Below are 14281 nucleotides of genomic sequence, written 5' to 3' on the forward strand. Positions count from 1 at the left end.
AAAAGTCGATTGCGAAGGAAGGCCGTTCTGTCTCGTGACGTTGCTCCGTTTGGTCTCTCAGCAGGCTCTTGTCCTTCTTATCCGCTTGTTCGGATATGGATGCTCAGTATCCCTTTGCCTCACGCGACGATATCTGGCGCGTTTTTGAAGAGCTGAAGGAACTCCACGCGGCGCAGTTCGAACAGGCGGAACGGATTGCAAGGCTAGAACGACGGAGAGACGAGGATGCGAAGTTGAGAAGTGTCTGGGGTCCTTTATCGCCATTTCCTAATTCCGTCGGAGGTACAGTTCCTACAGGTATACTTTTTTGCCCTAGCTCTTCCTCCCTTCGTGCGTAGTATAATGCTGATTCTTGGTGTTTATCCAGAGCCTGTCTTCCATACTCCATCCGACGCTTTCAAGGGATTTGACCAGGGCCAGCACCACGGCGTGGTGACCACCATGGGACTCGATAGCGAAGACGAGCCAAGGCGAGGGACATCTAGAGCAAATAGCGTTCGATTTGATGAAAGTGCCATCCACGGATACTACGGACAAACTAGCCGCTCTAGCAGTGAGCTTCCGATGAGGACCGGAAGCGGCATGGGAAGCCATCCGCTGACTGAACGGTCTCTGTCGCATCGGTCCGATGGGAGACAGAGTTCCTCAGGTTATTCCCATCACTCCGCTAGGACGAATAGTTTGGGACTGGAGACGACTAGCAGAATGGTGAGCTCTTCTGTGTGTGGCTCCCCTTTGGTCCCTCCCCCCGGCCTGTTCCTCCTGGGACCTGTTCCATGTATCATTCGCTGCTGGTTGACAACAAACTTTTCTAATGACTCGCTCCTGTATGCCGCCGTTTGTTCTGGCTCTTATATATCGTCATTGGGAGCTCCGATGGTCCGGAAGTTTGGCCTCGAGGATTTAGTCTTGCAGGAAGATGACCTGCATTACATCAAATTGCCGATGTATCTGCCGGAAGCTAGTGTTCATCAAGCTTCTTCGCGGTCTAGTAGCCCAGTACCCCAACTTCCCACTCTTACCATACGGTTTCTCGTTCGTGACGTCGATCCCCGTGACCCTTCTGTTCAAATCGTCATTGGAAGCGATGTTCTCCGCTCTCACAATGCTGACGTGTTATTCTCACAAGACAAGATCATTATGGTGGATGATGAAAGAAACAAGGTATCGATTCCACTGGTTCGTCCGGAAGATGATTCGGTCTTCAGGTCTCTACGCACTGTGTCAGATACCTCTCGTTCTGGGGGTACGGAAGCTCCGTCTCAGACTCATGATCAGCCCGATACCAATGGCCACACAGCCGTCGGTGTTATCGGCCGACCGAGCAGTCTCTCGCAGCCCAGATCCGCGCCTGAATCCGTTGGGGATTCTATTGAGGAACCCGAGGAGAGTCGAAAGGCTCATTCTTTGGAGGTCTACGAACCGTCTCGGAACGCAGAGCATTCCCAGATCCCGAATAAACCAACCATGGCACCTGACTCCCAGACCGCAGGATCAGTGAAGACGGAACCTTCTGGAGTTTGGGGCTCGTGGAAACGTGAGATCAAGCTTGACCCTAATGCGTCGGCGGCGGGGAAAGCTCCGGCTCGTCCCATGAAGGTCTTGCGGCCTACCAAATTCTCCTCTCGCACTCCACCTGTAGCCGGTGCACCGAGAAGTTCCAGTACTGAGCCCGCGGCGTCCTCCCGGCCAGCTTCGTCTCGAGCGTCCCCCGATGAGTCGCGCACCGGTAAACAATGGGGGTCCAATCCGGTTGGAGGAGCCTCTGCATTTGGGTGGCTGAACTCATCCCAGTCGCCCACTCGGGCTGTGACGAATCCTAAATGAAACAGATTAGGATTGTGCCGTTGTAGTATCTGGCCATGCAGGCCACGCTACGAGAGCCATAACGAGGATTTAGCCATGTTTGACGATGCATCCAACCTTGGCGGGTGCTCTCCAATAGCCGTTGTTGGCGTAGTTGTCAAATAACAATTAGGAAGCTAGCAAAAGCCAGGAACCAAATTGAGAAATATTGAATGTCGATATGTCTACAGTGCAATTCATAACTCGTTCGTAAGAGTATATAATAACCAGCATAGCATAGAGCTATCAATCCAAAGAACAAATCAAATCTTCGACAACGCTTCCAAAGACCCCTTCGTCTCCCCCTTCATTTGCTTCACCAGCCCACTAACCATCTTAAACTGCGCATGCTCCGCATCACCCAAAATCTCAAACAAAATACTCTCACTCGTAGTCACAACCGCCCCGGCATCCCTCATCCTCGCCAGGGCGATCCCTCTCTCTTCCGCATTAACACTACTCACCCCATCAACAAGCACATACACCCTGTGTCCCCGCTCGAGCAGATCCAACGTCGTTTGCGTGACACAGATATGCGTTTCGATCCCGACAATAATAGCATCCAGGACAGTCTTATCCGTCGACTCAACAACCTTCGGCAAGAGGCCTTCGATCTCTGGTGTGATCATTGAAAACAACGTCTTGTCGACGTTGGCGCGCACATGCGCGCCTTGGAGATACGGTTGCAGCTCGCCGATCGTGTCGCCGAGTTTCGCGCGGTTTTGTGTCGTCACGTATGTGGGTATTTGGAGCGTAGAGCTAGCTTGGAGCATTTTGGAGGTGGTTGGGATTCTAGGATGGAGTTCTGCTTAGTATGTATGTGCTGGGATTTCTGTCTCTTGGATATATATTTTGTGGGTTTGAGGAAGGGCAAGGTACAGTTTTGAGAATTCATGGATCACTGGGCGGAATTTCTCTTGTAGGTCGCAGATGCTGGTATGAGATCAGTTGAGCACATTGGAGGGTATGGGTCTTATGGGTGGCAGTACAAGAGCGCTGGGTTGCCTGGTTTGTTTTGTCATTGTCAGGTTATCGATGTCTGTAGATTGGATCTAGGGGACTCACGAATACGGGCGGCACGGGAGATGGATGCCATTTTTATTTCAACGATGAGGATGAACTGTTACTAGGATATGTTGGTATGCACAATGATACACGTGTAGACAGGAAGAGGAAAGAAAGGAGAAAGTCGAACGGCGGAGGAAATCGGGTGGGGAATCGCGAGGGGAAGTGCGGGGACGATTACTGCCTGAGGCATTAACTTATTATTATCTACGTAGTACGTAGTCACTAACTAGTCATATCTCCATCCAGTATTCGGGTATCTCCTTTCTCTGCATCCAAATTCCCCTACAACTTAATCTCCTGCACCTTTGCTCGTCCCGAGATCCAGCTGTGGTCACCCTTCATAGCCGCTTGGCGGATGGCGTAGAGCTCATCCAGGAACGCAGGGACGAAGCTTCCAGGTCCTCGGACATAGTCCTTCGAACCGGCATTTTCGGCAGCAATCTCGTACATGAGAATGCCGGCCAGGACGGCTAGGAGCTTGTCGGATGGGTGGGCGGTTAGGAAGCATCCTGATACTGTGCCGACGGCGCAGCCAGTCTGTTATTTGTGTTGGCATTCTTTCGTCTGCTGTAAATAAAGAAGGAGGGGGGGTCGTACACCAGTGACTTGTCCAAGTAGCTCATGGCCATTCTCAATGGTAAACACTCGCTCCCCATCGCTAAGATAGTCAGTAGCGCCAGTGAGGAGCACGATGTTCCCTGAATGGATCAATTAGCATATTGGTTTCGTATGGAATTGAATATGAGATCATACGTTCTCTTCGGGCCAGGTCTCTCGCCAATTCGGCCTTCTCTTGACCATCGAGGCGGCTTGGCCCGCTGTCAATGCCACGCTGAGTCACTCCGCTACTTCCGTAGACCTGTCTGATCTCTCCTTCGTTTCCTTTGATGAGATCAAAGTATCCGCCTGCCATGAGCTGCTTGACCACCCGGCGTCGAATGTGTGTGGCAGCGGCGCCGACAGGATCATATACGACAGGGTTTCCGCGAGCGTTGTATGCATGAATTGCTCTGAGGTAGTTGGGAACGCTCTCGTTGGTCAGAGTTCCCATGTTGATGAGCAAAGCGCCGTGGAACTGGGCAAGATCAACTGCTTCGTCTCCGTATGGAGACATGATAGGCGATGCACCACTAAATACCAGTCAAAGGAGATAATCTCTAAAGACAATAGGAGATTGGCATACATTGACAGAGCCACGTTGGCGACGAAATTGGCTACAACAAAATTGATCATATTGTGCACCAACGGATTTCCCTGCACAACCTTGTGGACGATTCGCGGCACATCCTCAACCAGTGCAAGGACATCACGAATCGGAGGAGGTACTAGGCTACGCACAAATCGAGGCGGAGTAGCAATGTGCTGAACGAACGCCTCGGCAGCAGCCTTGGGATCGTCAGCGGCCATAATGGCGCTGACAATGGCGACGCCGTCCAGACCTTTGTTTTGAGATTTAGATTGATAGAGGACTCGCTGCACGTTAGAGAGGTTGATTCCACCAATGGATACGGTTCTGACCGAGCGACCGGAGGTCGAAAGGGCATCAAGGATGGCCCGAGTGCCCGCGGTCCCGAGAATAGATCTTGTGTTGGTTTTGCTGGTGGCAGTCAGTCACGTTCACAAGTATAGAACCGTAAAGTACAGTGGGTGATATGTCAAAGATGGCGACATACGTTGGAGTCGCAAACATAGCTCCTATTCCGAGATAATCGGCACCGGAATCCACTGCCTTCTGGGCCTCTTCTATCGAAGTAGCACTGATACCAACTATGGCATCTTTAGGGAGGATCCTTTTCGCCTCCTCAATACCTATAGAGCATTAGTCCCGGAAGCAGAATATCATTCAAGCAAACAGAGATGCACCCATATCATCCTGACCAAGATGGACTCCTTCCGCCCCTATGGCGAGAGCAACATCCACGCGGTCATTGATCAGCAAGGGAACCCCATATTTCCGGGTGATATGGTGCAGTTTTCTAGCAGTTTGTACTAGTTCCCCGGTGTCACTGGTTTTGTCCCTGTACTGGACCAGCGTCACACCTGCATGACTCGCATCAGCACAGGGGAAAATCCAGAGAATCAACCACAAGCTCTTACCTCCTTTCAAGGCCTCTTCCACCACGGTGCATAAGTCGCGACCCTTGAGAATGGCTGGGGTCGAGTCAGTGACCAGGTATAAGGAAAGGTCAAACTGCATTTTCTGTAACAATGAGGGGCACGTGGGGCCGACGAGAACCAGATGCAAATAAGCAACAATGGATTGCCTTTGGGCCCAACGAGATACAATAACCTATAGCAATATGTTGGCCAATTGGTTACAGGACCGCATGCTAGGGCTATAATTCCGCGGAAAGGCGCAGAAGTCACTCTGGACAAGAGAAAATGACGTTGAGGGGTGTGGGTACGTTAGTCATACTTGCGTCATTGGCCACAAAACAACTTCAATTTAACATTTCCATTTTTATATATCCACAGGCGAAATACAAATAAACCTTTAAAGTGCATATTTGACAGCAAGTAATATAGCAGATGTATGGGCCACAATGTTCGATACAGATGATGTTGTGCGGGAAATCCAACGCCCCAGGATTGGGCAAGGACCCAAACCTAGTATATTTCCTTAGCCTTGTAGGAGTCCAGTGACAAGTCGAATACAATGATGCGGAGTTTAGCTTCGCGAGAATACAATTATTATTACTGTTACTGGTCTGAGGATGCCCATGGCAGAGAAGTGATCCATGGATGCCTTGTACCTATGTATGTGCAGAAAGATGGATAGTTTAACCACATCATGTGTAAAACATTTCCAATTACTATCAGAAAAATATCTCCCAAGTTCCTATTGTACTGAGAGTTTAGAAGAGAACCTGATCTGGTCCGGGGACGATTCAAATGACACAGCTAACGCCCCATTATGTTCAATAATCCGGGCACCTGTCAGGGCATGCCAAATACACCGAAGAATCGACATTCGGTAACTAAGTGGAGGCTAATGCCGACTAGACCTGCCCATCCTCTTCATGCTACGGGTATCTGCATAGGCATAAAGTATGATTCCGCGAAGTGAAACATCGGTCATATACAGAGTCCGGAGAGAGAGACAGGCAAGTTGCTCCACCGGGGGGCATTGACATTTTTGAATGACCGAGCAACAACTCTGTGCCACACTGACGCTGAATCCTGCTCTCCAGAGAGGCAGGCCCTTCTGATGGACCGAGGAAAACACGACGGTTGAGCGGTATCTCGCGTCGGAGTTAAGGAGTTACGGCCAAATAACCGCAAAGACCGATGTTGGCGTGCTCTCGGAACTGAATGGTCCGGCCTTCCGGTGTGGCTTACTCAGCAGTGGGATTCAGGTCTTGGCATGCTTCGGCTGCGGACCCGTTTTTTTTTATTTTGTTTGGCAGCAATTTCTTCTCTCGCTCTTTCTTCTCCCTCTTTCCACTCACTCTTGTCACTCAACTCCCATCACACCTATCATCAAATCATCAGCCCTTGGTGCTGCTAATTCGTTGCAACCACTCGCCTGGCTGTTAAACACAGCTTTCGGTTTTACAGCTTACGTTTTGGTCGTCCTAACCACTCCCCCCACTCTGGTTAGTCTGATTCAGTGCTTTCATCACTTATCCATCAATTTCGAATTCATCGAGTTCTGACGAGGCGTGTTTCCCGCCATCTTCCAGAAGAACCATCCCCTGGTTTCTCTCTCTAACTGCCGGAGAAAGCCACAGAAACAGAGTCTGTCGAGAACTTGTCTATGTATTCGTCCTGCGTCAGATCCTTCGAACACCACCTGCCGCTCAAGCTGCAAACGTTTCGCATCGCGCCGAAACCTTGTAGTATACATTCAAAGTCTTGTGGCTGAAACCTTCGGGCTGCCGTATTCGCTGTGCTAATCGTTTCCTCGAGACGATCTCAACCGCCACCATTTCTCGACAAAGGAACTCCCTACGCATGTCTTGTCATTTCAAGGCATCTTTGCTCCTCAATCCCTCCAGTTTCAGACAACCCGTTCATTTGATCTTCTAAAGAGACATCCTTAAATCGTCATCATGGCTACTGTCAACATTCGTCGCGATGTCAGCGATCCCTTCTACCGCTATAAAATGGAGCGCCTGCAGTCCAAGATCGAGGGCAAGGGCAATGGAATCAAGACCGTCGTCGTCAACCTTAACTCGGTCGCCCAATCGCTCAGCCGCCCGCCCGCCTATGTGATCAAGTATTTTGGCTTCGAACTTGGTGCTCAGGCGAACGCCAAGCCCACCGATGACCGCTGGATCATCAACGGTGCCCATGATGCCGGTAAACTTCAAGACTACCTTGACGGGTTTATTTCCAAGTTCGTTCTTTGCAAGAAGTGCAAGAACCCCGAAACCGACGTCAGTATCAAGGATGACAAGATCGTTCTGGACTGCAAAGCCTGCGGACAGCGTTCCGACGTTGATCCCCGTCTGAAACTGAGCACCTTCATTCTCCGGAACAACACCTCGACCAAGGGAGGGAAAAAAGACAAGGCATCTAAGAAGGCCCGTCGTGAGCGGAACAAGGACAAGAATGATTCCACAACGAACGGAGATAATCATAGCCCAGGAGACAGCAATAACTCCGACAACGGTGACGCGGAGGATGGGGAGGAAGCTCTGGCCGCGAACAGCGATGATGAACTTACTCGCCGTATTCAATCGGATGCCCAGGGCATTGAAGCGGATATCGATGATGATCAATGGGCTGTGGATGTTTCCGAGGAGGCTGTCAAGGCTCGTGCTAAGGACCTGCCTTCAGATCTAAAGCGCTCCCTCGTCCTTGACGACGGAGACGACGAGGCCGGAGCTGATGGCCCGTCGGCCTATGACGAGCTTGGTAGCTGGATCCTTAGCAGTGCTGCTGAAAAAGGCGGTGCCGCTGAAGTGGACGATGTGGAGATCTACATGAAGGCTAAGGATTATGGCATCGAATCTAAGCACAAGACCCTAGCCGTGCTTGCCCAAACCATCTTTGATGAGAAGAAGATCACCAAGCAGATCGCGTCTCGTGCCGCTCTTCTCAAGAAGCTGATCACCTCGGAGCGCCATGAGAAGGCTTTCTTGGGCGGTACCGAACGCTTTGTCGGCAAGGATCATCCGGAATTGATCTCTCAAATTTCTCCCATCCTACTCGGCTACTATGAGAATGATATCGTGTCTGAGGAAACCCTTAAGGCATGGGGTTCCAAGGCCAGCAAGAAGTACGTCGATATTGCGACCAGTAAGAAGGTCCGCAAGGCCGCCGAGCCGTTCCTCAACTGGCTTGAAAATGCTGAAAGTGAGGATGAAAGTGATGATGAGTAGTTTGTGGATCAATGGCCTGTCGTTCGAATGCTCTGAGACACTTTTGCTTTTTACCTTTCCTTTAATAGTTTCTATGGTTTTGCAGTTCGCATACAACCCACTACTATTCGGTCGTTTCAGTCAGCTACCTCGCCTTACTATTACTTGGAAGAAAAAGGATTGAAAAAAAAAAAAAAAAAAAAAAAAAAAAAAAAAAAAAAAAAAAAAAGGACTCTAGTTACTGGGATAGTTATCGACCAATCACTACTTCTTTTTACTCCATCCATACAAAGTAGGTCTTGAAAGCGCTTACAACTTTCGTCTTTTAGATGTCGCTGTTTTAATGCAGGGACATTTGCTTAGTATGTAGTTCCGATTAAGATATCGAAATCTCCTCTCTCCTTCCTCCCTACGCGTTGGAAATCTGAGACTTTATGCGGTTTTTTTCTACGCTATCTCGATACAGTTCTTGAAGGACTATTTTCATTTCAATGTCCCTATGGCTGATTTAGCTTTTTGATCTAAGAGGCTATGGCATTTTCAGAGAACCAAGACAGCCCACATTTTTTACCTCCGGACAAGTGGGTTTAGGTTCTGACTATTGAAAGTATCGTCCTGCCTGAGTTTGTGGTCGCTAGGCCCAGAAAACAGTGACAACTGAGCATGTACAGTCATATTTTAAAGGCTGCCCACAGAGTCAGGATCGACATCCAAGCAAGTGAAGGGCACAGAGATGGATTCCATCTGATGCAGTACCCTGAGGACATTGGCGTAGTCAGTATATAGTGAAGCAGTCTTTGACCATGCCAATAATTGCATATCTTTCGTGGAACCATCACTTCGTTTCCACTTTCTTTCGTATCAGCAGTTGGTCCAGGACACTGACTGCTTAATTGCGTCAAAATGGTAGGTTCCATTTCTGTATACATAGACAGTGTAGAGGGGGGAAGAATTAATGAATATAAAAATCTCCCTTCTACAAGTGTACCGTGGTGCCAAAGGTCTTTTGAATCACATTTCTGGTACATGAACGTCCTAGCGCCAACATAGTAGCAATGACACATCTGTCAGCCGGGTCAAGCTCTTGCATGGCAACGAGCATCGAGGGCCGGTATAATGTCAGACCGGCACGAAAGACGTATTTCGCGACTTATCTGTGACCGAGATAAAAGAGCGACTACTAAGTCCAAGACATTGAATGCTTGAACGACTAACGGAGGATGATTAAGCCATGTTACTCAGCTGGGGTTCTGACATAATATCAAGTCATGCAACTAAAAATTCGAACAGATTGGGGAAATTTGCCTGACTGTTTTTGCGTAAAAGTTGATACCAAATTCAGCCTCCTGCAGGCCACAATATGGCCCAGATAGAATGGAGTATCAGGACTGTGTCAATCCATTATCAGACATACTATTTGCAGGCTCGTATTAAAGCGACACAATTGAAAAGGAACATCCTTGAAGATATCATCAGTGTACAGTGCTTAGACTTTGCATGCCAGGTCAACTAGGGATCTTAGTGACGTTGCAGCTACACACCTGTCAGATTTATTATTATTCGATAGGTCAGTCAATGCATAAATTGCTTTAGCCTCTATTTTTGTCCTTTTTTGTTCCCTAATAAGAAACCCCGAATGTAGCAATTGCATTGGGATGGGAATCAAATGTATTTACAAGGTCAACGTCAATATTTAACCACCCAACAGGCTGTAAGGATTAGACAAATCAACTTGAACACCAACCTTACCATATCTCCTTGATTGTCAAAAGGGTATCTCGTACAATGGACCATTCATTAAGCAAGAGGAGATGTCGCCAGAGGCATAATGTAAGCTGCACAATCAATGAACAAACAGGGGATAATCAAGATTTGTATATACAAAGTAATCAGCAACAAGACCAGAATGGCAATCTGTTATGCCCAGAGGAAAGCGGGATTCTGTCCCATTGGTGCTTGAAACCGTTTCCCGAATAGAATAGAATTGCAGCTATATAACCTGATTAATGCTCTCAGATATTTATATTGAAATATGATGGCTTTGGAAGCCTACATGAAAGCTGAATTTGAACCATTCCCAATCATGTCTACTGTTAGCATCCTGGAAGAGGTGGACGCATCTACGAACGTCTTCGAGAGCTTCATGAACGAATCTACCAGAGTAGAGGTTGCTTCTAAGAACTCTACCTAGTCAGAATAAATACTGTAGGTAAATAGTCTAGCTGTCTAGAAATAATGTAGATGTCCTATCTCATGCTATACACTTTAGAACACCAAATCCACAAATTTCAACCCACTCCCCGGCATGGACCATGCTTTCAAGGCTCCTTCATCCACCTCGGTCATCTTGGGGACTTGGGGTGTCCGAGTCTGGGCGGTGAGTCCAAGCACCTGTGTTCTCTGCTTTTGAAAGATAAACCAGGTCAGATCGGCATTCCACGTCTCCATTGTTCTGATGGCAGATTCGACAGAATCAATATCTATTTGAAGGGAAGACGGTGGCTTGGAATCCCTCCGGTTGTTTGTTTCTGTACTCTGTTGATGATAAAAGAAGTAGTGCTCTGGACCCGCAAATTGAGCAATCCACACCCCGAGGAACTCGCATATCTGGTCCCCCATGGATAATGGAAGGCGAACATGAGTGAGAAGTGTCATGAACAGGGTGAGTAGTGCCCTCCAAAGACTGTGGTGTGGTGTGAATGCTCGGGCACCCGAAGGAGCTCCAACTGTGGTTAGGGACAGTGACTGGGATAGACCCAGAGAAGATAGCAGATCAGGTTCTTTTGCCTTTTTCGTCTGTTGGGATCGTCGTTCTATTGCTTTTTCTGCATCTTGGCTTACTTTCTCCCATGCTCGATGGTAGATACGTTTCCATCGTGGAAACTCGCTCTCGACCCTGGAGGCCATGAAATCACCGGCATTCTTGCACATCTCCTCGATAGCTTTGCAGGCCATTGTAGTAACATATACCTCATCTTTGAAATCATGCTCTTCGAATCCTGATTTATATCCGTCGTCGACATTGTCGGAAGAGTTTCTGGTCATAAGAGTGTTCGAAGAAGATGAGCTTCCGAACGAAGACGGAAAAGTAATCCTCGCAGCTACAGATGGCCACATATCGTTGATCAGAGGTAAAAAGCTGTTTTCATGTGCAGCCAGAATAGGCGAAACCTGAATGAGGATAGAGAGGAGAGAGCGACGAAGGTATGGTGAAGGCGATGAAAGGTGAGAAGGAATCGATTTGACAATGTGTATTAAGATGTTATGTGATTTACCTAAGGGTTTCTCTTGATCTTCGGGCTCTTGAGGTGGTGGTAGCGGCTCATCAGATTCTCCGTCACCCACCGGATCGTGGAGAGAGACGATTTCACGATCTGGCTTATCAGACTCAGTAGTTTCCATCGTCCATGGCCGTTTCGGATGGGAAAGTGCTTCGTTTGCCTCATCAGATCGGTTTTCCGAGTATTTGGTACGTTTCGCCTTGTGGGCTGCAAGGTCTTCGGCCAGGGAAGCAACTTGAAGTCTCTTGTACCGTTCTTTGTGATGGTCAACAGAACTGCCTTCTTGGTCACCCCCAATTGCTAGAAACGATGGGCTCCTTGTGCCTTCTTCGACAATAGCAGCCAGTGTTTTGAACATCATTTCAACAAGTTTGGGGTACCCATGATAAAGATCTAAAATCCCAAATATTGAATCTACCAGGTCATCCAAGTAAGGAATCAACCGTGCGCCGCATAGTTTAACCATCATGAATAGAACTTGAGGCGGATATGGCGATACATCAAAAGTATTGAGCTTCAACGCCACCGAGTTGACCAAATAGTCAACATTTTCAATGACCATGCTGCTTGTACTATCATAATTGCAAGATGCTGTCAGGATATTCAAACAGGCCATAGCATGTGTCTGTAGATTGGCATTGTTGGATGCCAAAAGTTGGAGCACAGGATACAAAGCATCCATGAGTTCTGGACGGAATGCTTCTCGAAGTTGCTGTGCCTGAAGCGCTACCGCTTCTAAGGCTAGTGCTGAAACTCTCCAATCCCTTGATTCATTGGATAACGGTTCGTTTAATATTGGTAGTGCAATGTAATACAGTTCCTCGATCATGCTCGCCTTCGTAGAGAACGTAGACGAAGGCTCAACTTCGTCCAACGAGACTAAATCGTCAAAAACTGTCGAGAGCTGCGTGCTGCTTTTTAGGAAGGAAAGTGCCAGCCAGAAAGGTGCGATTACTGATAAGGCATCTCCCTGATGGATCTGGTTAATTATCAGTCGTGTAATGTCATTACCCGCTTCTGATTTGTTAAGTCTGACAATCATAGACTGTAGGTCACTCAGAGTCTGTTGCTGGCTTCTATGTTCCAAAAGTATAGGCGGGAAGCACGTGGATTTATTTTCACTATGGAGTACTTCCAAAGACTGTACATTTGACGACTCAACACTCAAAGGCTGAGGAACACCGGTTGATTGAGTCACTACAGTAGTGACGCTGTCACACAAGCCTGACGCAAGACTCGTAGTGAGAGTGTCAGATCTAGACTGCAGCTGAGACAGGATCTGGAAGACCGTTGCTATTTGTTTGAGAGCCCATTGTTTTGCTGTTTCATCATTACTTTGCATTGTCCTTGGAAAGGCAGTAATCCAATTATGAAGCGAGTTTTTCAAGGAGTCCAATACTGCAGGGTAAGCAGTAGCAGTATGTACTAAGGACAAATATGCATGGTTAGGACCATGATCCTCTTCGAAATCCGATAGAACGACGAGGGTATCGACAACTATAGGGATTGATTCCTGCAGCGTATTTTGGCATTCTTCCACTACCATTAAGCAGAGTTCCAACAATGACTCTTGTACCTCCCGCCGTTCATGTCGTCTTATTTGTATAATGTTTGCGAGTGCAAGTTTAATTTGAGTTGCTGTAGCCTTCAGCCAAGATTCATCAAGCACGAGTCGATCATCCCCCGCTTCGGAACGGTTAGCTATTTCCGGTAGCGTACTCGCAGCTTGATCATTAAGGGCTACTTTGAGCATGTGCGTAAGTGTCTGAAGGCAGGCACAGAGTAGCTTATAGGAATGTCGTGTTTGTGTTGTTGGCTTTAGTACTCTTGCTAAAACTGAGACCGTCCGCGGCATAATACTAGCCAGAACGACTCGGTCAGAAATTCGATTATAAAGCGCTTGAAGCGCATTTGCTGCAGAGACGCATATCTCATCGGACTTGTCATCGACAATGCCTTCCAGTAAGACATATACCGTTTGGTCTACTATTGTCGCTGTACCAATCTCATGGTAGATCGTGCGTTCGGCCATAGGCCCTTCCAGGACATTGAAAATAGCCAAAAGGCAATCAAGCCCTGCAACAGCCAATTCCGCCGGCCGGGATTGTGTAGTTTCGCCGGTACTGGTCTTATCTGGTGTACCACCCACAATCAGTGTCAGCAGAATTATGAGCTGTTTGCCCATCTGAGAAGAGAGTCGTTCCCGCCATCCATAAACAATTAGAATCCGCAAGCATTTGACAGCTAATTCCAGACAATTGGCAGTAATGCTCTGAGTCTCATTAAAAATATGTGACAGTGGGAAGAAGGCATATTCGGCGAGCTTCTCATCCAGTGCATTTTTCTTGGCGAGTTCGATTAGGACATTATGTACAGGGGTGAGGGCACGAAAGACATCCTGAGACGATGCTTGTCGACCGCGAAACTTCAGGCCGACAGAACTTAATTCGACACATGGCGTGCGGAGCTTCAGTCGTCATTAGCATGGGTTATCAAATTGAAATTAGTCTCATACCTGTTTGAAGGATTCCTGCCGTGAATTTTCCATGAGGTCTCAAAAAATGATTGCCAGGCGGAGGAGATAATTGGTGATCCTTATATTCGAACCATCTGACTTTCGAGCATGAGCATTACCAAATCCAAAGACCAGCATCGAGGAAGACTGAAGCCGTTAGTCGTCTATCGTCATTGTTCTCCGCCTCCGCCAACATTTTCTGCCGCAACTATAAAGCGGTGTAGATCAACATGTTTGTGCTGTTTGCAACTTCAGAACGTGGGAAG

The 14281-nt window shown here is 48.0% G+C and overlaps 5 protein-coding genes across 5 annotated transcripts; 2 read left to right on the forward strand and 3 right to left on the reverse strand.

Annotated features, from left to right (window-relative positions):
* Positions 1-95: 95 nt before the first annotated feature.
* Positions 96-1827, forward strand: ATNIH1004_003117 (uncharacterized protein; the record flags this gene model as incomplete). The annotated part of the gene is made up of 2 exons (XM_033567797.1): positions 96-297; positions 368-1827. 2 exons carry the CDS (start codon positions 96-98, stop codon positions 1825-1827), a joined length of 1662 nt encoding a protein of 553 aa, XP_033429792.1.
* Positions 1828-2108: 281 nt separating this feature from the next.
* Positions 2109-2618, reverse strand: ATNIH1004_003118 (putative isochorismatase family hydrolase; the record flags this gene model as incomplete). Its single annotated transcript, XM_033567798.1, has 1 exon — positions 2109-2618. One exon carries the CDS (start codon positions 2616-2618, stop codon positions 2109-2111), a length of 510 nt encoding a protein of 169 aa, XP_033429793.1.
* Positions 2619-3195: 577 nt separating this feature from the next.
* Positions 3196-5110, reverse strand: ATNIH1004_003119 (bifunctional hydroxyethylthiazole kinase/thiamine-phosphate diphosphorylase; the record flags this gene model as incomplete). The annotated part of the gene is made up of 7 exons (XM_033567799.1): positions 3196-3450; positions 3511-3611; positions 3667-4043; positions 4097-4510; positions 4587-4722; positions 4777-4953; positions 5011-5110. 7 exons carry the CDS (start codon positions 5108-5110, stop codon positions 3196-3198), a joined length of 1560 nt encoding a protein of 519 aa, XP_033429794.1.
* A 1855-nt stretch (positions 5111-6965) lies between these two features.
* ATNIH1004_003120 (translation initiation factor eIF5) lies at positions 6966-8240 on the forward strand (the record flags this gene model as incomplete). The annotated part of the gene is made up of 1 exon (XM_033567800.1): positions 6966-8240. One exon carries the CDS (start codon positions 6966-6968, stop codon positions 8238-8240), a length of 1275 nt encoding a protein of 424 aa, XP_033429795.1.
* A 2244-nt stretch (positions 8241-10484) lies between these two features.
* On the reverse strand, positions 10485-14048 carry ATNIH1004_003121 (uncharacterized protein; the record flags this gene model as incomplete). Its single annotated transcript, XM_033567801.1, has 2 exons — positions 10485-13967; positions 14016-14048. 2 exons carry the CDS (start codon positions 14046-14048, stop codon positions 10485-10487), a joined length of 3516 nt encoding a protein of 1171 aa, XP_033429796.1.
* Between the last annotated feature and the right edge of the window lie 233 nt (positions 14049-14281).

The sequence above is a fragment of the Aspergillus tanneri genome, assembly GCF_003426965.1.
Source record: "Aspergillus tanneri strain NIH1004 chromosome Unknown AapTan_1_pilon_pilon_pilon, whole genome shotgun sequence".
In the NCBI taxonomy this organism is placed as follows: domain Eukaryota; kingdom Fungi; phylum Ascomycota; class Eurotiomycetes; order Eurotiales; family Aspergillaceae; genus Aspergillus; species Aspergillus tanneri.